This window comes from Dendrobium catenatum, unplaced genomic scaffold (assembly GCF_001605985.2).
Source record: "Dendrobium catenatum unplaced genomic scaffold, ASM160598v2 fragScaff_scaffold_621, whole genome shotgun sequence".
Classification (NCBI taxonomy): domain Eukaryota; kingdom Viridiplantae; phylum Streptophyta; class Magnoliopsida; order Asparagales; family Orchidaceae; genus Dendrobium; species Dendrobium catenatum.
Window position 1 is genome coordinate 1759200 of NW_021319083.1, and position 22582 is coordinate 1781781.

At 33.6% G+C, this 22582-nt stretch overlaps 1 protein-coding gene and 1 non-coding gene across 2 annotated transcripts; both read left to right on the forward strand.

Moving 5' to 3' along the window:
- Positions 1 to 2621: 2621 nt before the first annotated feature.
- TRNAK-UUU lies at positions 2622 to 2694 on the forward strand. Its single transcript has one exon. It is a non-coding gene; the product is annotated as a tRNA-Lys (tRNA).
- A 7060-nt stretch (positions 2695 to 9754) lies between these two features.
- Positions 9755 to 15496, forward strand: LOC110111813 (auxin response factor 2-like). Its single transcript, XM_020843831.2, has 14 exons — positions 9755 to 10173; positions 10288 to 10400; positions 10483 to 10578; positions 10656 to 10712; positions 10841 to 10996; positions 11101 to 11185; positions 11568 to 11658; positions 11747 to 11911; positions 12241 to 12360; positions 12463 to 12538; positions 12620 to 12794; positions 12901 to 13736; positions 13870 to 14060; positions 15039 to 15496. The coding sequence occupies exons 1-14, from the start codon at positions 10065 to 10067 to the stop codon at positions 15175 to 15177; spliced, it is 2409 nt and encodes an 802-aa protein (XP_020699490.1). The 5' UTR covers positions 9755 to 10064; the 3' UTR covers positions 15178 to 15496.
- The last annotated feature ends 7086 nt before the right edge of the window (positions 15497 to 22582 follow it).

A 22582-nucleotide genomic window follows, 5' to 3' on the forward strand; every position in this document is an offset into this window, starting at 1 on the left:
AAAGAAAGTCAGTCCCAAATGAAGTCTTAGTTATAACCTTTGGCCATTACTTTTTTACTGTTGTCATATATATATATATATATATATATATATATATAAACATGACAAAAATGAATCTTAATCTTTTGTGCCTACATTGTAGTATAAATATAATCAATATTTTTATGTGGAGACATTTAAGATTTTTTTTTTTTGGAATATGATGATAATAATATAAGATATAGCCTTTATTGATAGTAAAAATACATAAATGTGATAAAATTTGAAATCTCTCTCTTCCAAATATTATCATCTTTGATCTCAAGTGATACCTCTACCGAAAATTTTTACTACCAACCCTTTTAAACAAATAAAATATTAATTTTCTTATTTGTTTTCATTATATGGGTCTAAATACAACCATCGCTCCTTCCAAAGTTCTAAATTATAATTGTAATACTTTTTAGATGTAAAAGTCTATTATTTGAGTTTACAATAATCTATTAAGTAACTTTAATAATTTGTTATATTTAGTCCGTTAAAAGAGAAGCATAATACTAAGTTAAGTGTTGTAGAGATGAGGTTGCTCAGGTGGATGACTAGCTTTACTCTTAGAGATAGGATACGAAATGACCATATTCGTGAAAAAGTTGTAGTAGCTTTAGTGGAAGATAAGATTAGAGAGAGTCGCCTTAGATTGTTTGGTCACATAAAACGACGGCCTTCTGATGACCAGGTTAGGAAAGTAGATATATTAAATTTGACTTATGTTAAGAAAGGTAGATGTAAAACTAAAAAGACTTGGTCAGAGAATATTAAAAATGATATTTCCTTACTTGATTTAAACAAGAATTTGATTTTTAACAGGACACAATGGAGAAAAAAGATTCATGTAGCCGATCCCAGGTAGTGGGACAAAGGCTTGATGTTGTTGTTGTAAACTTCATTTGGGACGACTTTTTTATTGCTTCTTAAAACTTTGTTTTTCAGAAGCAATAAAAAAAGTCTTTCAAAGCAAAACCTTAATATTAACTCTTGAAGAAATGTAGGTAAGTGCCACTAATTCTTATAATAATATAATTAGGTGTTATATTAATTATTAGAACAATATAATTGAGTGTTACATTAATGATTGGTAATACTGTATGTTTTAATGCTTGCCATTATAATGCTAGTATATTGTTTATCTTAAATTACATAAGATCTAATGTTTTTAAAGATTATTTTTTGTAAGAGGTTCTTGTTTTTCGATAAAGTTTAATATCTTTTTGAAGAATATGTGAACATGATCTAAATTTTATTGAAGATTTTGTTTGGGACAGTTTTTTTTAATGATTTTTAAAATGGGTTTTTGTGCACAAATTTCTAATTCGTAAAATTTTTGTACGAAAAAAACTGTTTTAAAAAACAGTTTAAAAGCTGTCTCAAACAAAACCTAAATCTAACCTAAAATTCTAAATAAAATGTTTTTAAAGAACGACTGTAATTAGATAGCTTTATTACTGATTTATAAAGCAACTTTCTTGTATAAAAATTTTTCGAACTTGAAAATTTTTTAACAAAAAAGTTGATTTTCTAAAGTGGTAAAAAAAAAAATAATCAGAAATAAAACCTTAGTCTTCTCTTAACAAGACCACCAAAGTTATATCTATCATTATGTTATTGAATAAAAAATATTTTTTTTTTGAAAGATCATTTATAAAAATTTTATTGGCGGAGCCAATATAGAGATAAAGGGGGGGGGTAAATTTCAAAAATTAAATCGGAGACCATATGAACTCCGATTTCAGCAAACTTACAATCGAACTGAACGTGTCGAAAATGCGAACACAACGACACCAAATTCGACTCAATCCGAACCCAAATGACTCCAAATCAAATACTCAAAGCATATTTAGAAGGTTTAAACCATAATTTGGATTATCAAAAGGTTTCCAAATATGACATGCTTACAGTCGAATTGAGCGGCTAGACGAGATGAATCCAACGAGCCCAAGATCGTTGAATTCTGATATCACTATGACATTTAAATGACCAATAAACGGTCAAAGATCAAGAAATTTAAGATCGACCGTCCATTTAAATCACTCTCAATTTAATTTCCTATTCATTTATATTTTTTTCCTAGGTTTATATTAGCTTAATCATGTATTGATTCGATCTTAAAAAGATTTTATGATTTGTTTTTGTGCAATGAGATTTTTAATATTACGTATTTAGTTAATATATTGAATTCATTCTAGCAATAATCAAGTGATTTGATGGTTGGAAATAATATTGTGAAAAAAAAAATAATTAACTATCAAAGTTTTATCATTTTTAAAACTAGTTATTTTGATCCCAAGTCCAGATGTAAAAATTTGAAGGAAAATAAAAAATAATAATTTAGGCCCCCCTTAAATACATTTTCTGGCTCCGCCACTACTAGTTTTATGTTAATGAACAATTATCTTTAATATTATTATGTGCTTAGTATATATTACCTCTAAATAATATAAAATGCGTAGATTAAAAAAAGATGGGCGAGGGGCTAAAAAGCACAACTTCTGAAATTATAAATTAAAATTAAAATCAAATTTATTTAAAATATTCTTATATTTTTATTAATACTTATATTCCATAGTATAACATTTGTTCAGTTAGCCGTCTTAGCTCAGCTGGTAGAGCGCATGGCTTTTAACCATGTGGTCGTGGGTTCGATTCCCACAGACGGCGTTTTACGAATTTTAATTTTAATTATGGAAAATAAAAATTAGTTATTGATTTTTGTCATAACCTAATTATTTATAATTATGCTTTTGAGGATTAAATTCCACATAATGTTTGATAGCCTATTTAGCAAAAAATAATTTGAAAATGGTTCGGTTTTATTCTATAATATATTTTTCTATTTTAGCTTTAATTTAATCCATATAAACTGCTTTATCGAATAATTATTTAATGAACAATTTTAATCATTTTAGGATGTTTTATTTATATTTGTATTTTTTTTGTTGTTTAATAAATAACTAATTCAAATTTTAATAAACTATTACTTTAATGATTTAAATATGTATTTGATACCTTGTTATTAATTTTAAATTATTTTTATTATTTATGTAATGCAAATATTAAGCTAGTAGCTCTAATCATTTAAATTAAAATTATATTTATAAATAGTCCAATTTCATCTAGTCAGTAGCAATACAAATTGCATTTAATTATAGGGAGATTTATTTTTTTTTCATACAAACCAACAAAAAGTAGCTCTTATTGTCCTCCAAATAAAAATAGTGTTATTATTAAATTCAAAATTATTTATGAAAGTTTGGGCCAACTTTCTTACTTTTTTCTTTTTAAAATTGAAATCATAATTTTGTTTTCGTAAATGTTTTTTCACTTCTTTAAATAAATTTTGGTGCTAGAAAGCTACTTTCTATAGCATATTTTAATAAAGTTATTTTCTTCCAAGTAGCTATACGACCACCTTTATAAAAAGTTGCATCCTTCCCAAACGAACTCCTGGTTTATTTTTTTAGTGATTTGAAGCTATATTCTACTTATTTAGAAAAAAAAAATCTACTTATTAAGAAGTTTATGTTTGTTTTGTTCATCAAGGCTTCGTTTGGGACAGCTTTTAACGACAATTTTTTTACTGCTTTTAATAATTTTTTGTGATAGAAAGCTGCTGCAAAAAACAATAAGATGATTGCCCCAAACAAGGCACGAGTTAGTCAAATTTCATAAAATAATAAATGCTCCACAAACAATGAATTAGGACTACTTCTTAGTGGGTGTAAACCTTAACAAAATAAAAAATTTAACTTATTTATTTGACAATTAATAGAACCCTAAGTGATTTAACAATTTTAATGTAATCACATCATCTTCTTTATAAAGTCAATATGTGCATTAAAACATCATGTATTTGTGGCATAAAGTCGAATGAAACAATAAATATTTGTTGCCCCCAACAAGTTTTCATTTGAATTTTCACACTTCGGTTTGCTTGTCATTATATGAGGCTATTTTTTATAATAGTTTAGGCTACCTCACGAAAAACTCGGTGAAAATCAACACTATATGATCATAGCTTTCTACCTATCTTTTAATGTTTTGCTATGAAAAAATATGAATAATGTGCCACCAACTATATATTAAATTAGAATTCTATTTGGCTTTATTTGAATGAGGCACCAACTAACTATTAATTTCTATGAATTTTAATGATGTCCTTACATGTATGTGATTGCCTCCACTTATTTTGAATAAGCACAATCATAGCTCTAATATTTCAAAATTAGCTTTGATTGAGCTTATAGAAATGGCTCATAACCAATTTATTTGGTGAATTTTGGTTGAAAATAAGAGAGGGGGAGGGGGGATCTAAAAGATGAATAAATAGTTACTTGTTAGAGTCTTTCTCTATGTTATTATTGTAATTACTAATTTATATTGTCATTTGTTGACTTTGTTTAACTCTGCTTCCTTTCTATATGGTGGAAAATGAAAGCTGTTCAAGATATCAAAGATCAAGAGGGTGTGAGGTTATACAAGTTATTTAGATTTGAGCTCAGCTCAATTTGTTTATACCCTTAGTCACAAAATAAGAACATATAGAAGTCGTATGAATTGTGCGCAAATATCAAAACAAACTCACACATCGTTATCACTCGTAATAGATGATGATATGTCAAAAGTCTGGTCAGACGACCCTCCCTCAAGATTGCCAAATAGGAGACAATGGGATCAGTTGCTGCAATAATACAAATAGTCTAAAGAACTCCAAATAGAGGACGTGATGAAGGAGGTGGAAGGCCCGAGTCGATCCAGCTAAGATTCAATCGTTCTTATTATCAAAATCAGCATGATTCGACGATTGCACCAATTATAAACTTATACAATTTAAACCCTAAAATCAAATTTGGAACTTGTCAATTCAAACTTTTATGTCTGCTTTGAAATATGAATCAAATTTTTATACCATATCAATGTTGATAGCACATCAACAATAATATTTTCTAAATGTGCATTTTCTAAGATTTGACCATAAGATTTTGAAATTATATTAAAATAATCATGGATAAAAAGTAGGCTCTCATACTAGAAAATTGAGTAATGACTCTCATCTGTCACCACCAAAACACAACTAAGCTGGCATTGAAATTGAGTTCTTCCAACCTCAGCTTTTAAGGAGTTCAGCAGAGACTTTCATAACAGATAATAATATCCCCTTTACAGAGAAAATAATGGGAAAGCAAAGTAAACCAAATTAGGGAAGAGATGAGGATATTCCATTCTTCTCACAATAAATTATTATTCCTTATGCGTGAAGGCTGCGTTATCTCTTGCCCTTGAACTCAATGATAAACTATTTAATATGTAAAGTCTAATTTAGAGAAAAAAAAAATTGGGTCGGCATATCCCGACATAAATTTGATATGAATAATTTTATTTATTCATTGAATTTGTTCTTAGATTATCATATTACATAATTTTAGTCATCATAAAAAAATTAAAAAATATATAAAAGGCAAATTTTTTTACACTAAACATCATTAGTATTATAATTAGGTGATTAAACACGTGAAAACAAATAGAAGTAGGCATAATCGTATGTTTAATGAGCGATTAACAAAGCATAAGAAAGTCACCCATTGAATGGGTAATTTACATACTCATAGCTAATCTTTCGTTAACGGGGTGATTTACATACTCATAGCTAATCACCCGTTTAACGAACGATTATGCCTAGTTTTAAATTTTTTATGCGTGCTTAATGAATTAATTATGCTACGGATGATGCTTAATGTAAAAATTTGACCAAATCTAAATTGCATTACGATATCTTTTCATAAATTTTATGCCTTTTTATACAATTATTTTGATATTATGCAAAATAAATTCGTTGTCGTCTACCATTAAAATCATGAAGAATATGATTAATAAGAATATATATATATTCCTAAAATATATATATTCCTAAAATCAATGAATTAGCTTTAATTTTTCTTAAAAAAAAAAGAAAATTCTTTCTTAGCATGATAATGATTAATGGGTGCTTATATATCAGTGGGCGGTTCTATCTTATGTATTAATATAAGTTTTAGATTGGTCGGCATTAATTTAATTTTAATGTGTCAATATTAAGGATAAAAATGATAATTTATAATTAAATTGTAAAATAAATTAATATTTGTAAATTATAATATTGAGTTCAAATAAAATGTAGATGTAATAATCCTAAATTTCAAGGCTACAATTGGCATGAAATTTATTCGCTGCAATTAAAATATTAATGCTTTTTTTGAATTAAATTATTAAAAAGATAAAGCGCGTTTGAGTAATTAATTGGATTAATTAAGCTTATCTTAGCCAAAGATAATTATCCTTTGCGGTAGGTATAATGTCACTAATGGCGTTTTATTAATACTAATTAATCACACCTATCATTATCCCATGATTACAACACTAATGTTCACTTATCTTCCGACAACAATGAAAGGAACTTTTTTGTCTTTTACTCCAAGTGTTAATAATTATTTAGATATTTATTTATTTTTAATTTTTTAGGAGGATTGTTATATTTAAGATAGAAAAATAAATTTATGTTGAATTCCTTTATTAAAAAAAGAAAAATGCCTATGTTCCTCTTCGAATCTCTCTAGCAAGAAAAACATTTTGTTAATATTTGATTTTGTTGCTACACTATTACTGCTTTCAAGTGAGTTATTGACTTTTTTGCGGTCACTGGTAACCCTACATATTCTCTTTGATGGGTCATATTATGACAAATAATTAGTTTTAAGAATATGAATATTTTGATATTAAAAAGATTAGATATTGTCTCATTATTAGGTTGCCTAATGAGAGTTGAATTTTTTTTTTTTTTTTTTTTTGAAATTGTTCCTTTTAATCTAATAGCCATAACATTGAACTATCACCTTTTGTTGTTAGATTTGTTACTTCAAGGTTTATATTATAGTATAATTAATTTTTCAATATGAGATATTATTGTCTATGAGCGTCATTAGACTAGCATCATAAGTATTGTTGATCATTTAGGTCATTCCTAGTCCACATTGGCCAATTAGGTTTGACCGACGGCTTGTCTTCTCACCAAAATTTAATAATTTGACGGTGTGATTTTTAATGTTCATCGCTGACAAGTATAACGACTAGTTAAATTTATTTTGGATATGATCACAATAGTATCCTTTCGAGACAATTGAAGGTTCATCATTTTCAAAGTTTGGGGAGAATAGAGCTAGGAGAAGTGTTGTTATTAGTTGTCATCAGGGAGTTATAGGATTTTCTAAGTTTAAGATAGATCGGAGCCATGGATGACCCCATAAGTAATCATTAACAAGAATTGCAAATTTTTTAAGCTAAAAAAGTTTGGAGCTGATGAAAGAGGAAATCCCATACACAATCATCATTAAAATATACTTTTTTATGTTAGGTTTAAAAGAACCTGGATCCACGAATAGGGCTGCAAATGAACCGAGCCGAGCCAAGTATGTGAGTGCTCATGTTTGTGTTCATTTAATAGAAGGTTGTTCAAATTTGGTTCATGTTTGTTCGAGCTTTATTGTTTGTATTCATGTTTGGTTCATTTAAATAAATGAGTGTTCATATTTGGTTCATGTTCAGTTCATGTGCGTTGGTTTAGTGCTTATCGAGCTTTAAACAAACAAACATGAACGAGCTATAAACGAGTTCTACTTTTAGATGTGTATTAACTTAACAAACGAGTTTTATCGAGCTTCCTAACAAACGATTACATCGAACATGTTCGCAAACATATTTAACGATTTTTTTTAACTATCAAACAAACATGTTCATGAACATATCTATGAACAAACACATTTATAATAAAAACAATCATCTATGTAACAAAGACAGTGATTTATAAGTGTTGCGTCCAGGAGTATTCGTGACGGTAGAGAAATATTTAGTTTAACGTCTTAGCATTGTACGAAGATCCAGCACACAAACAATTTTCTTAACAAAGGCAATGATTTACAAGCAAATCCCATCTTCACAAAATTAACTCCGCTCCTTATTAAACCAATGAGATCTCCTTAGTTTCCTCTCTAGTCTGCAAGATGTAATACAATAAATTAGGAATTGTAAAGAATGTTTTCACCAACTAACAATTTAAAATAATTATTATACTTTGGCTTTTCTCTTTATACTATATAAATTACGTTACCAATCACTTCCACAATCGAGCTTATTCACGAGTTTATTCATTTATATTATTTATATTTATTAATTCTATAATCAAATATTAATATTTTTTTTTTAACGAGCTTATTCACGAGTTCAAAATCGAACACGAATTAATCAAGCTTCTTATCGAGCTTAATGTCGAGCTTGTTCACAAACTTCAAATGATGTTGTTCGCGAACATAAATGAACCAAACACATTAGTGTTCAAGCTTGTTTATTTAATTATCGAGTATTTAAAATATTGTTTAGTTAGTTAAACGATCACAAAAGAGCTTTAATTGAACCGAGCATCGAGTTGCTCGTCGAACGCTTGGTTCGCTTGCAGCCCTATCCACGAATTTTCAAGTGGCCATCCATGTCTCCTAATTGCTGAGTACATACTTCAAAATAATCTTTTGATGTTGAAGAAAATACACTGGATCAGGCTGACCTATGACATAATAAAATATCATAATATGTTCTCTTAAACAAAAAAAATCTAGTTTAAAAAATTTTTATACTGAATTTTTTTTTTTAGAAAGCAACAAGAAAATTCTCATAAATGAAGTTTTTTTTTTTTTAGAAAGCAACAAGAAAATTCTCATAAATGAAGCTGATGTCTTGAACATTGCGGCAGTCTATTTCTTCTCTCATTATATTCAACAAGATATATTAACTCTATTAATAAAGTATTTAGGTAAAGTAAATTATAAAATTTAAGTGATAAATATATAAACCATAATATTTTTGATTTTGGGTGTTATGTTTGTAGATCTCACTATTTTCTATTATTAATTAAATTTAATACTGCTCTTAAATTTAAAAATAAATAATGTGCATCCTCTCGGCCCGGTTCAGTTCTGTACTAGGATATGGTATAATAATCCGCTGCTGATTATGCGAGAGGATCCGGCCGTTGATCTCTGCCAGCACGTGACGTGGTCAGTAGATGAGCGGTGTGGGTGGCTGCACGTGGGAGAACGCACGTGGGAGACGGTCTGCGGTTGAGGGATCAACAGGGCATGGCGGCTTGGGGACTTCTGTCGGATCGGGCCGGGCTTGTCCCGTGGGCCGGCGCCGCGGGGACCAGGCCACGAGGACCAGCCACTGCCGGCTGTGCAGGCTACACATGCGGGTCCCACATCTGGAGCCCATGTCACGCGCCACTTTTTCGCTGCTTTCACCCTCAGCAGAAGATAATTTGAATACAAAATTTTTAAATAAAAATATAATTATAGTAAATCTTTGCATTATGAGATTCTTAAATGGATGAAAAGGTATCAAATTTAACCGCATAGAAATTTAAACTCTTAAAAATTCAGTTTTGTAACTTTTAAATATAAGAGTTTTTTTTTTACAGTTTAAAATTTTATAAAATTTAAATTTTAATATATATATATTAAAAAAGACATATTTTATATAATAAATATTAAATATATAGTTGAATGTCCTCTAAATAATAACTATTCAATTAGTATCTACAGTAAAATCGATATAGTATGGATTTAAACTGAGTACCTTAACAATGATTTTTAAAATATTTAACAATTAAACTAAGGATGATAGGCTCACAAATCGAGAACTTGGAATAAAATTGCCAGCCCTAGTACGTTCTCTCTCTCTCTCTCTCCTCTCTACAGCTCCTTCCAGGCTTTCCACTAGCGAGAAGAAGATTGGCGATTTCGAGCGATTTCGAGTGGAAAAGTGAAGCGGACGATCAAATCCCCGACATTGCGTTGTCAAAATCCGACCTTTCTTGATTTATACTGCCTTTCTACTGTTTTTCTCTTCTCCGATTCGACTTCTGTGGTTTGCCGGTACCGAAAATCGGGAGATCCAAGACCTCTTGTTTTCCACCTAGTGGATGTGAGATATCAAGCCTTTCCCGCAAGATGGCGTCGTCAGACGCCTCCGTGAAGCTTGCCGGCAGCGGAAATGGCGGAAAGGACAGCATTTCGTCTTCCTGCAGTGACCTCTCCGGCCAGCCGCCCGCCGTAAAAGGTGTGCGTCTCCTGTACTTCCCCAAAGCTGCCGGCGTCCAGTCGGTTGCTCTTTCTCTCGATCTATGGCATCCTATCGGGAAATTGGACTAATAGATTTTGATTATGTCCTCAGAGATGGAGGACGAACTCTACAACGAGCTCTGGTATGCTTGCGCCGGTCCTCTGGTAACTGTTCCTCGTACGGGGGAGCTGGTGTTCTATTTCCCGCAGGGTCACATCGAGCAGGTTGCTTCGGTTCTTCTCTATTCGATTTCTGTTCCTTCTTCTCGACTTTCGCGAAATTAATTTTAGCTTCGCGGCTTTGCAGATGGAGGCTTCTACGAATCAGATGGTTGAACAGCAGATGCCTATCTACGACCTCCCGTCCAAGATCCTTTGCCGCGTGGTTAATGTCGATTTGAAGGTATCTAATCCTTCTGCAAAATCCTCTTTTTGTCTTCAAAAAATTATCTTTGTTAATGAGGGCTTTTGTTGATGAAGGCTGAGCGGGATACTGATGAGGTTTTTGCTCAGATAACTCTATTTCCTGAGCCCAATGTAAGGGTTTGGATTCACACCTCTCTGTTCCCGTTCGATTTTAGAGCTTATGTAGTTCAAATACATGTAGACTGTGTGTAAGCTGATGAAATTACTTGTTATTAATTTGGTTTTTGGCGAGCTTTCAGCAAGATGAAAAAGCTGTGGATAAGGAGCCATTGCCGCTGCCTCCTCCAAGATCTAATGTCCATTCATTTTGCAAGACTCTTACTGCTTCGGATACCAGTACGCATGGGGGTTTCTCTGTATTAAGACGCCATGCTGATGAGTGTCTTCCTCCCCTGGTTCGATCTTTTAACTGTGATATCATTGGATGATATTGATCATACTATATCAATAGATGTTTATTCTTTTAGTCTATTGATAAATATTTTGCTATGCTAATCAGGATATGAACGGACAGCCTCCAAGCCAGGAGCTTGTGGCCTATGATTTGCATGGGGTTGAGTGGCGTTTCCGCCATATTTTTCGCGGTAATGCCTTCAACTCTGTGCTCATTCATGTATAATTTTCTAAGGAGTTCTTATAGCCCTTGGAAGCTTGCTTCATTTAGATGACTTTTTCATGTTTGGCAGTTCAAATTTCTGATCTTTTTAGTCCTAACTTTTGAGCTGCAACATTGATTTTTAGCTATTTATCTTGAAGCTTGCCTTGTTGATCATAAAGACATGGTAGATGGTCTGAGTTCCTCTTTTAGATCTTATTTATAAAACGTTAGAAACTTATAAATATAAATAAGACTATTAATAAGTTTTGGCAATTTATTAGAACAAATCAATAGTAACTCAGAGTATCTGTTCCTTGCTCCGGATATCAATATTATTTAGTTTTTATTTTATTTTTTAAAAAAAACAGGCCAACCGAAAAGACATCTGCTACAGAGTGGTTGGAGCGTCTTTGTTAGTTCTAAAGGGCTTGTTGCTGGTGATGCTTTTATTTTCCTGAGGTCAGCTATTAATTTATACAATTCAGGAACGTGGTTGTAAATCATGCCTGATATGGTTGTGTTCTAAGCAAGTTGTGTGTTATTTTAGAGGCGAAAATGGAGAACTTCGGGTGGGAGTGAGAAGAGCAATGAGGCAACAGACCAATATTTCATCCTCAGTCATCTCTAGCCATAGTATGCATCTTGGGGTCCTTGCAACTGCCTGGCATGCTGTTACTACTGGAGCAATGTTTACTGTTTACTACAAACCAAGGTTAGCATATTAAGATATAAAACTCAATCAAAATATGATTTTTGATGCTTTAACCCTCCGAGGCTTAGGGCTGTTGGTGGGTGAGCACGGTTGGGTACCCCCCATCCCGGGTTCAAATTCCCTCCACTACGGCCTTGCCTTTTCAGTGGGGCAAAGCAAGTGTGGGCCTAATGCCGGTGGCCGGCGGGTTCTGCCGAGGGATTAGTTACACTGACAAGCACTCCATTTGGAGTGGCAGTGGGTAGATACCCCCGTTCTAAAAAAAATTTACTTCAGCTTGTCACGGGATCATTATACTTTGCTCTTCTGCAATTGAAACAATGTAACAGGACAAGCCCTTGTAATTTCATCATTCCTTTTGATCAATATATGGATTCTCTCAAAAAAGAACATTCAATTGGAATGAGGTTCAGGATGAAGTTTGAAGGAGAAGAGGCCCCAGAGCAGAGGTATTAAATCTCATTTGACTAGTAAAAAAATGTATTCAAATTGCTTATAATGAATCCCAAGAGTGACAAGAGATATCCTTTCTCCAATTTTCTTGTTCGTAGGTGCACTGGTACCATAGTTGGCATAGGAAGCTTGGATTCCAGCAATTGGACTGGATCAAAATGGAGATGCCTAAAGGTAGCTTTTTCTTTTCTTTTTTGTTTTTGAACATTCTGTTACTTTGTTGATTACACAGGTTGATCATTCATGTGATTTTAGGTGCGATGGGATGAAACTTCTTCTGTTACTCGTCCTGAGAGAGTTTCCCCCTGGCAGATAGAGCCTGGTGTGAGTCCTCCTCCAGTTAGGCCCTTACCATCATCTAAACCCAAGAGACCTCGAGCGAATGCCATGCCGCCTTCTACAGATTCGTCAGTTCTCACAAAAGAGGGTGGTATGTATAATTACTACATTAATACCTATACAAAAGATTCAATTATCCAAAAAAAGTTGCATTTTTTACTAATTATCCATAAAAAAAACTTTTAAACTTTGTTAAGGGGCGTTTAAGGCCAATGCAGAGCCTTCACAAACATATGGGATTGCAAAGAAAATGGAAGGAAACGATGCTGTGAATCTTAGGAACAATTCCTCTGGTTCAAAAATCAGTTTTGAGCCTTCATCTCATGAAAATGAGAGAAATCAGGGTTCTGTTCAGATGCTAACAGGATGTCAAGAGTCCGACGATTTGAGTTGTTATGGTATGCCGTACTTTGGACATTGTTTTGATGATTTGACTTCTCCCAAGAACTATTTTCCCAATCAAGAAGGTGAATTTAACCTGCTTTCGAACCAGTTCTCTTTGATCCCTTCTCATTCATACTTGAATTTGGAAGCAAATATGGCAACACAGACCACTGAGCTCTGCTGTCATGGCCATAAAAATGATCAATTTTGTGGGATTGGAGGACACACATCAAGCTGGTTGACACATTCATTACCGACTTCTGGAGCAGGAAATTCAACACACACAATTTTTTCAAGTTTACAGTCATTCAATGCAGACCATAACGAAGTTTCAAAGCCCAAAGAAAATGGAAATTACAAGCTCTTTGGTTTTGATCTCAATGATAACCCTATGGATTCAAATCCTATCATGCCTCATGTGAACACCTGTGAAGAGGCAGGGTTGTTTAGTGAAATAACGGCTAGATTGCCTTATCCACATGTTCTTGACGCCGGCCCCGCCGAGCTTCCTGGGCACTCTAAAGTTAGAAAATCCATGGACTCTGCCTCTTCTCTTGCTGTGCGTGAGAAATGTCTTCAATCTTGTCCACAATCCGCTATAGACGTGCAAAAGAAGCTTGCAACTGGATCAATGAGAAGCTGCACTAAGGTTTGTTTACTGTTTTTTGTTATATCATATGCTCCACATTTTCGAAGTAAATTTTGTCAGGATATCCTCATTAAAAAGATTTCCCAAATTATCCTCAGATTTCTAGGCTCACTTTCTTTTTTAATCATTTCAGGTTCATAAACAAGGAATGGCACTTGGGAGATCAGTAGATCTTACAAGGTTTACTGACTATAATGAGCTCTTTGCAGAGCTAGATAAGATGTTTGGTTTTGGAGGTGAATTGATGGTTTCCAATCAAAACTGGATGATTGTTTATACTGACAATGAGGGTGATATAATGCTTGTTGGAGATGATCCTTGGCAGTAAGTGTACTCTCTCCTTGGAAAAGCCAGTAATGCCTTAAATGAGTCAATAATAACCTATGATTCACTTACACTTCTTCTCAAAGTGGTGTACATGCGTCCGACACGTGTCGAATATGCTGAAAATATGTCTGATTAAGAAAATATTAAATATAAATTGGACACTCATGTTCTACATGCGTGTACTAAATATTTTATGAATTTTTAAATATAATTTTTTGTATTTAAAATTTTTATTTATTTAAAATATTAAAACTTTCTTATATCCTATCCAACTTCAATACTCCATTCATCGAATATTCTCATTTTTATTTCTCTTTGGTGGGTCGTGAATTTGGTTTTATAACAATGTCCGATGTCGAACATCGACGTCAGATGTCGTTACAACATCGACATTTCAAATTCATCTCAACATCAAAGTTGGACAATGCCTTGACATTGATGCACAACACTAGCAATTTCTACACCCACAATTTGATAACTCATCTTTGTCCAACGTCTTCTTAACATTGACGATAGACGTCATCTTGACATTGACGACAGACGTCATCTTGACATTGACGTCTGATACTTACTGCATTACATCAATGTCCGACTCTCGATAGTATTGTCGTATGCTCTCTCGATGTCTGATACATGACATCGATGTCAAACTCTTGACATCCTAATGTTAATCATTCTAAACATAAACTCTTATTAAATAACTTGTTATTTCTAATTTTATTTTAATATTATACTTATTCAATTTTATACACTACTTTTATAATATAAAAATTATAATATCGTGTCCAAATCATATCTGTGTCCTAGATTTTCAATAAATTGTGTCCCGTGTTCATGTCGTATCGTATCCGTGTCGTCGTGTCCGTGTTTGTGCATCATAGATAATAACCTTCAATTTCATATCAAGTACTCAAATAATATCTGACCACTTGTTTACACTCAAAACACATTTTAAATTTTTAATCTTATATTCAGGGAGTTCTGTAACATTGTTCGCAAGATTTATATATACACTAAAGAAGAGGTTCAGAAGATGAATCCTGGAACCTTCAATCCTCGAGTTGAAGACTTATCTGCATCAAGCTCTGGATTTAAGAATCAGGAGAACAGATGAAAACCAATCTCCTTGGTCTTCAATCCTGATCAGCTCCAGCTTAAGGGTGAAGCTCATTGATCATTGCAACAACGGCTCTCTTGTCTTTGCAGGTCTTCATTGCTTTCAAACTCACCTTTTAAATGTTAGTCATGCTTCGTTATTTTTTTTTTGTTCCTTCTTCACACAAAGCCTCCTTATTCAGCTAACTTCTTAGAGGTATATAAGTGTTTGTGATTGCAAGGCTATGAACCTGGTTGTATTTCTGCTGGCAACTTTGTAAATAGCTTATATCAGTGTCAATACATGATATAATACTAGTCTTTTAAGATGTCTACTAGTCTCCATTTCTTTATTTTTTCCCCCTTTTTTCTTTCTTCATATGTTGATGGCAGTAGGGGATTATAGTAGATTGGTCAAGAGGTGAAATTATTCTATGCGGACGTCGAAGGCTGTTTAGAGACCAACCATAATACACCACGTCACCCCCTGCACGGTACCCGGCTCGGTACTGTTCGGTACTGCTCGGTACCCAGCTTGGTATAATTGATGTGGCGCATTCTGATTGATCTCCGGATGGCAAGCTGTGTTTGGAGTCCGCACAAAATAATTTCTCGTGCAAGAGGGAGTGAGTACATATCGAGATCTTCATATATAAACTACAAGAGGAAATTTAGCTTCGATTGAGACAACTTTGACCACAATTTTTTTGCTTAAAAAAAAAAAAAGTTTAAACTAACAAATTATTTAATAAAATATTGATAAAATCGTCACAAATGAAACCTTTAGTCTTAATTGACTAAATTTTTGGTGAAAGCTCATTTATCATTTGGACCGAATGGCGAGTGGTTTAAAAGAGAATATTATTTTTCTTTAATGTCATTTATTAAAATTAATATAGTTTATTATATTATATATAAGTATTAAACATGGTATATACATAAGATATCCTTGCATAATTTTTATGGCCTAGAGTTTGATGACACCTTTTGGGCTTTCTTGGGATAGTTTGTTTAATGCTTTTGGAAATAGTTTTTTAGCATAATAAAATTTTGTATTATAAAATTACTTTAAAAAGAAATAAAAATTTTGTCACAAATAAGAAAAATTATTACATGCGGATGTCGAATGTGTCATGATGCCAATCAGTAACCTCTATGTCACTTAATGTATAGTGTATTGCGTGATGTGACGGCTTTTTATTAGCTTCCGATTGCGTTTGACATCTGCACGTAAAAATATCTCTATAAATAAAGCCTTAGCATATCTGGAAGATTAATTATTCTGTGCGGATGCCGAACTTCGTCCGGAAACCAATTAGAATGCTCCACTTCACCCACTCGCTTGGTACCGTGGCTCGGTATCGCTGACTTGGTGTATTCTAGTTAGTCTCCAAACGACGTTCAGCATTCGATCTCACGCATTATAATTTTTAGTCCAAGAGTGGGAACTTCCAAATTTCTATCTAAGAAGTTTGACCAGCCACATCTTATTATAACAAGCCAGTTGCGGGTCAAATCGTGTACATGAAAAAATGAAGAAAATTGAACCAGTAATTGAGGACTCTATTTTTTTAAATGAAATAGTTATTGTGGCCGCAGTGAGCAGACAATTTGGTCTCGTCTTTATTTCCTAAAGAGGATATTATATTTAAATATTTAAATATATATATATAAAAGACAATTTGGTCTTTTTTTATTGTTTATTGTGTTTTTTAGATATATAAAATAATTGACGAAAATATGTTAATTATGTAATAGTTGGAAAATATTGATTTTTATTTCATCAAATTTTAATTAATTAACATATTTTTTTTAATGAAATGTTTTATTCTTAAGATTACTGGCCATGCATGATATGAACTATGAACACCTTACCAGGGATTTAAATCACAAATTAAATTTAAATACTATAGCTTAAAAATACTATTTAAAAATAAAATATTATGTATTCCTTTGAAAATGGGCATTTGGTTTGCAAAACTTGTACACAAGTCTTTGACCAATGGGGCTTTCTTGAGTGCTTGCCTTTTATAACTATTTGGACTTACCAAAATTGCAAGTTCATTTCAACCTCTACAATTGAATATCATTTTTTTTTTGTTTTATTCTAGTCTATTTGTATTTTTTTTCATCAACTAATAATATGATTTTGTTTATGATTATTTTTTTGCTGATTTTTAAAAATAATTTTTTAGTACACGATTTACTTAGGCTTTGTTTAGGGCGACTTTCTTATTGCTTTAAGAAGCAGTAAAAAAGTCGCCCCAAATGAAGCCTTATGCTTCATTTAAGATAGCTTTATTACTGCTTACTAAAGCAATTTTTTAGAATAAAAATTTCTTATTCAAAAAAAAATTTGCACTAAAAAACTACTTCAAAAAAAATAACAAAATTGTGCCAAATAAAGTCTTAATTTAAAAAAAGTTTATATTAAAAAGCTATTTTAGAAAATAGTAAGAAAGTCATTCCAAATGAAGCCTAAAATATAATAAATATATAATATTAAGATTTATATAATTTTACTTCAATCAAATCTATGTTATTAGAGAGAAAAAAAGCTTTTGATATGCAATTTGTATAAAATATTAATGAGTTTACAGAGTTTTTTTTTTTCTTAGGGATATCATTCTCTCAATTTAAATATATTATATTGATCAGACACAAATCTCGAGGTAAAATCAAGTTGGAAATTTCAAAAATTAATTCGGAAATCATATGAACTCAGATTTTAGCAAGCTTACAGTCGAACAAAACGTCGTGAAAATACAAACCCAACGACACCAAATTCGTCTCAATCCGAGCCCAAAGGAGTCCAAATCAAAGACCCGAAGCGGATTTGAAAGTTTCAAACCATAATTTAGATTACCAAACAGTCTTGAAACGTGACATGCTTATAATCAAATCAAGCGGATCAACGAGAAGAATTCAACGAGCCCCATATCGCCAATTTTGATATCATTAATACAATCAAATGCCTAATAAACAGTCCATGATCAAGGGAATCAACATCGGCCGTCCCCTCTAACTAATCCCAATTAACCCTTGATCTTCCTCCTATTTATTGACAATATCACTCTAAAAAATTATAAATAGACTCCTCATTTCTCATGGAAGGAGGGAGTAAGGAGGGCCCCCTAAGCAATGACTAAAAGAAGAGAGAAGATGAAGAGAATCATAGATTTTTCTTGCCGCCAAGCTCCTCCACAACCACCTACTAGCCACCAATTGAAGCTGGTCTTCCTCATGTCGTCATATTTTTACCTGACGCTGGACTTACTCTCGTCGTCGGACTTCCGCACATCGCCAAACTTCTGCTTGTAGTTGGACTTTCGTCGGATTTCACCCGAAACAAGACTTCTGCCCGTCGTTGGTCTTTCGTCGGGCTTCTATCCGACGTTGAACTTCTGTCCATCATGGAATTTATTCCCGATGTCAAACTTTAGCCCGTCGTAGGATTTCTACCAGTCGCTAGAATTTCATCGGATTTGTACCAGATGCCAGAATTTTATCCATCGCCAGACTTCTACCCTGACGCCAGACTTCCACCTGTCATCGGACTTCTGCCAATCGCAAGACTTTCGTCGGACTTCTACTCGATGTCAAAATTCTGCCTATTGCCAAATTTCTACATGATGCCGGATTTCCACCGGTCTCCAGATTTCTACCCTACACTGGATTTCTGCAAGTTGTTGGACTTATGCTGGACTTCTATTTAACGTCGGACTTCCGTCCATCATTGAACTTCTGTCTGAAGTCGGACTTTCGCCCACCGCCAGACTTCCAACCTCCTTTGCTAGCCGACTACGGTCCATCAGACCTCCTTCACGAGAAAATAATATTTCTGACCACTATTGCTCGTCGAATATAGTTAGGGGTGTCAATTCAGGTCAACAAGTCGGGTTCATGTCGAACCCGAAAACTGACCCGACACTATTCAGGTCAACCCGAACCCGACCCATTTTTACAAACGGGTCAAGTTTTCAGACCCAAACCCGACCGAACACAAATGACCAGGGGTTAACCCAAAATTGCTAGTTTTCAGGCCAAAAATCGGGTCAGTCTTCGATTTTCGGGTAAAAATGGGTCAATCTCAAGTTTTAAAGTGAAATATGAGTTTTCTTGTTAATTTCGGGTTGCTGGGTCAACCCGAACCCGACCCGATTTTTAAAACAGATGGATTTGTTTAACCTGAACCTGAACCATTTTGGGTTCGGGTTGACCTAACCCGGATTTTTTCGGGTCGGGTTCGGGTCGTGTCAAAAATTGACACCCCTAACTATGTTCCTTTCAATATCCGTCGCCAAACAATGGTCTTTCTGACCATTGTCGTCCGCCAACTTTGGTCCTTCCGACCTCCATGGCCAGATTGTGATCTTTCCAACCTCCGTTGCTAGACAACATTCTTTTCTGACCACTTCCACCCCCCAGACTACAATCCCTCAGAGCAACGTCTCCAAACTACAATCATTCTGACATCCGTTTTCCATTGACTATGGTTATACCGACCAAAAAATATATAAATTGTGATTCTTTCAAGTCCCATAATGTAATGCATTTTATATGATGTATATTTATTACATCAAGCCAAGGTCTTCTCCCAAGGAAGTGCCTCATTTGTAATTGATTACAAATAATAGTTGATTCATTCAAACTGGACCAAGCCTAGTGGTTTTTCCCGTTTTAAGGGGTTTCTACATAAAAAATTTGATATTTATTTTGAATACTGCACTCTTTCTTTCATCTGTTTGTGTGATGAAATTTCATACAAAGTTAAGACGTTAAACTATGTATTTCTCCACCGTCGCGAATATTCCGGAACACAATAATATCATTATAATATTGGAGCCTCTATAAATCTACATCTTTGACCTCCTTTTTCTTGGAGCATAAAACCTATAAGTGATTCCAAAGAAAAAAAATTATAAGAAATCTCATATAGTGCATTAAGATTAGTGTTTCTTATATCCTGAAACAATTTATTGTAATAGAATGATTTTAAACTCATTTACTTTGAAATTAGCATGTCATATAAAGAAATTTGTATTGCACTAATTTAAAATCAAATTCAACCATTTATAAAGCCCTCCTAATACAATTTATATGAAGATCGGCCTGAAACCAATTAAATTTTCTTTGAGTTAATAGAAATATTTATTAATCTAACAATGAAAAGTATCATTTTATAAAAAAAAAATTATGAATAAAAAAGATTTTGATATTCTATTTTTAAATATCTCAGAACTTTAATGACAGTAATTTACTTAATAATTTTTTTTATTGATACACATTTATAAAACTATTACTGCTGCAATTAACGAGCGGTGGGTGACGGCCAATTGGTCAATGGAAGCTCTTAAGTTGTAATTATGATGCATGTGTGCCACGTGGCAATTATTAGTATTTATAATGACCATGAAATTATTAATGAATTATTGATTATAATTCTTCTTCATTTGAAATTAATGCTTCATGCATAGAGATATAATATGAAATGAGTACATACGTGAAAATTTTGTAATAGTTATAGTGACATATAAAATTAAAGAGCTAACTTAGGGTCGATATTTCAATGATCCGATTAGGAGAGTAAATGTGTTAGATTTAATCTATATTAAAAAAGATAGATATGAACCTAAAAAAATTGGAAATGATATTTTTTATTTATTTTAAATGTAAATTTCAATATTAATAGAACAAAATGAAGAACAAATGATTTATGTAGTCGATCTCAAGTTGTAGAATAAAGACTTGTTGTTATTATTGTTTGAGTAAATATTTTGTTTGTAGCTCGGACGAGCGTTCACTTGAATTGCGAATGAAAACTTTTATATTTTTTCTCAGCTGTGAATAATGTAATATTAATAATGAAGTCGCACTATTCAACTGAACATCATTCACAATATTGTCGCTCTCCTTAGATGAATTACTATTTGATGTGTTTGTTACTTAGGGGTGCAACCGAGTTATGCCCATGGGCGGATCCCCATGTAGTTGAGGGGGGGCAAATGCCCCCCCTCAAAAAATTTTTTTTTTTTAATTTTAGTGAGATATTTTGAAATATTTTGAGTATTTTGGGTATTTTGCCCCCTCTCAAAAAATTTTTTTGCCCTCATTTAATCAATCCTAAGCATTTTTGCCCATCCCCCACAAAAAATTTTTTTTTTGCCCACCCTAAAAAAAGAAGCTGGATCCGCCCCTGGTTATGCCGGCTCGGGTTCGACGAGTCAAGCTTATTGAGCTCGGCAGCTTAAAAAGTCCGAGTTCGAACACTCTGCTGCTCGACTCGATAGCTCGTCGAGTAGCTCATGTAAGAGGAGCGGGATTCGTCGCGGGAGAGAGAATCAAATTTAGTAAGCGGGAGTGGGATTCACAGCGGGAGCGGGCTTTGACGCATGAGTGAGATTCGACCACGGGAGCAAGATTCGCAACAGGAGCGTGATTTGCCACTGGAACAGGATTCACTAACGACGCAGGAGCTCGACGAGCCGCTCGACTCGACTCGTTTCATGAGACGAGTCGAGCTCAAGCTCATCTTCCGAGCTCAACTCGCTCGAGCTCGATATTTGACAGTCGAGCTCGACTTGAACACCCCCTAACTCGAGTTCGACTCGACTCATTTACACCCCTATTGAAGGTGTGTTTTTGAAGTAAAAAAATTGATTTTTTGATATTGGAGATGCCCTGAGAGCCATTCTATGGTTGTGGCTAATTATGATCCTCATACGCCATGCAAAAATTATCTTGATCGGGCACGAATCTCGAGGCAAAAATCAAGTTGGAAACTTCAAAAATTAAATTCGGGAGCACATGAACTCCGATTTCAGAAAACTTATAGTCAAACTGAGCGTCTCGGAAATACGAACCCAACGACACCAAATTCAACCCAATCTGAGCCCAAATGGGTTAGAATCAAGGACCCGAAGAACTGTTGGAAGGTTCAAATCACAATTTGAGTTACCAAATGGTCTCCGATTTTAACAAGCTTATACTCGAATCGAGCGACTCGACGAGAGGAATCCAACGAGCCCAAGATCGCCAAATTCTGACATCATCAAAGGCTTCAAATGTCCAAAGAAAGGTGCATGATCAAAGGATTCGATATCGGCCGTCCTTTCAGACCACTCCCAATTCGCCCATGATCTCACGCCTATTTACGGGCTATGCCACTCCAGAAAAACTATAAATAGAGCCCTCATTCTACACCAAGGGGACTTAAGTGAAGAGAGAGAAGAAGAAGAAGAGAAGAAGGAAAAGGGGAAAAGACGATTCCTCTCCTCCTCGACCACCGTCGGAGCTCTTCCCGCCGCCTTAATACGTCAGAACTCTGTCGGATTTTCGGGGAACGCCGGGAATTTGCAGAACTTTGTAACTTTGTGAGAAGTTGATTGTAAACTGATCGTCTTGATTTGTAAGACGGATCAACC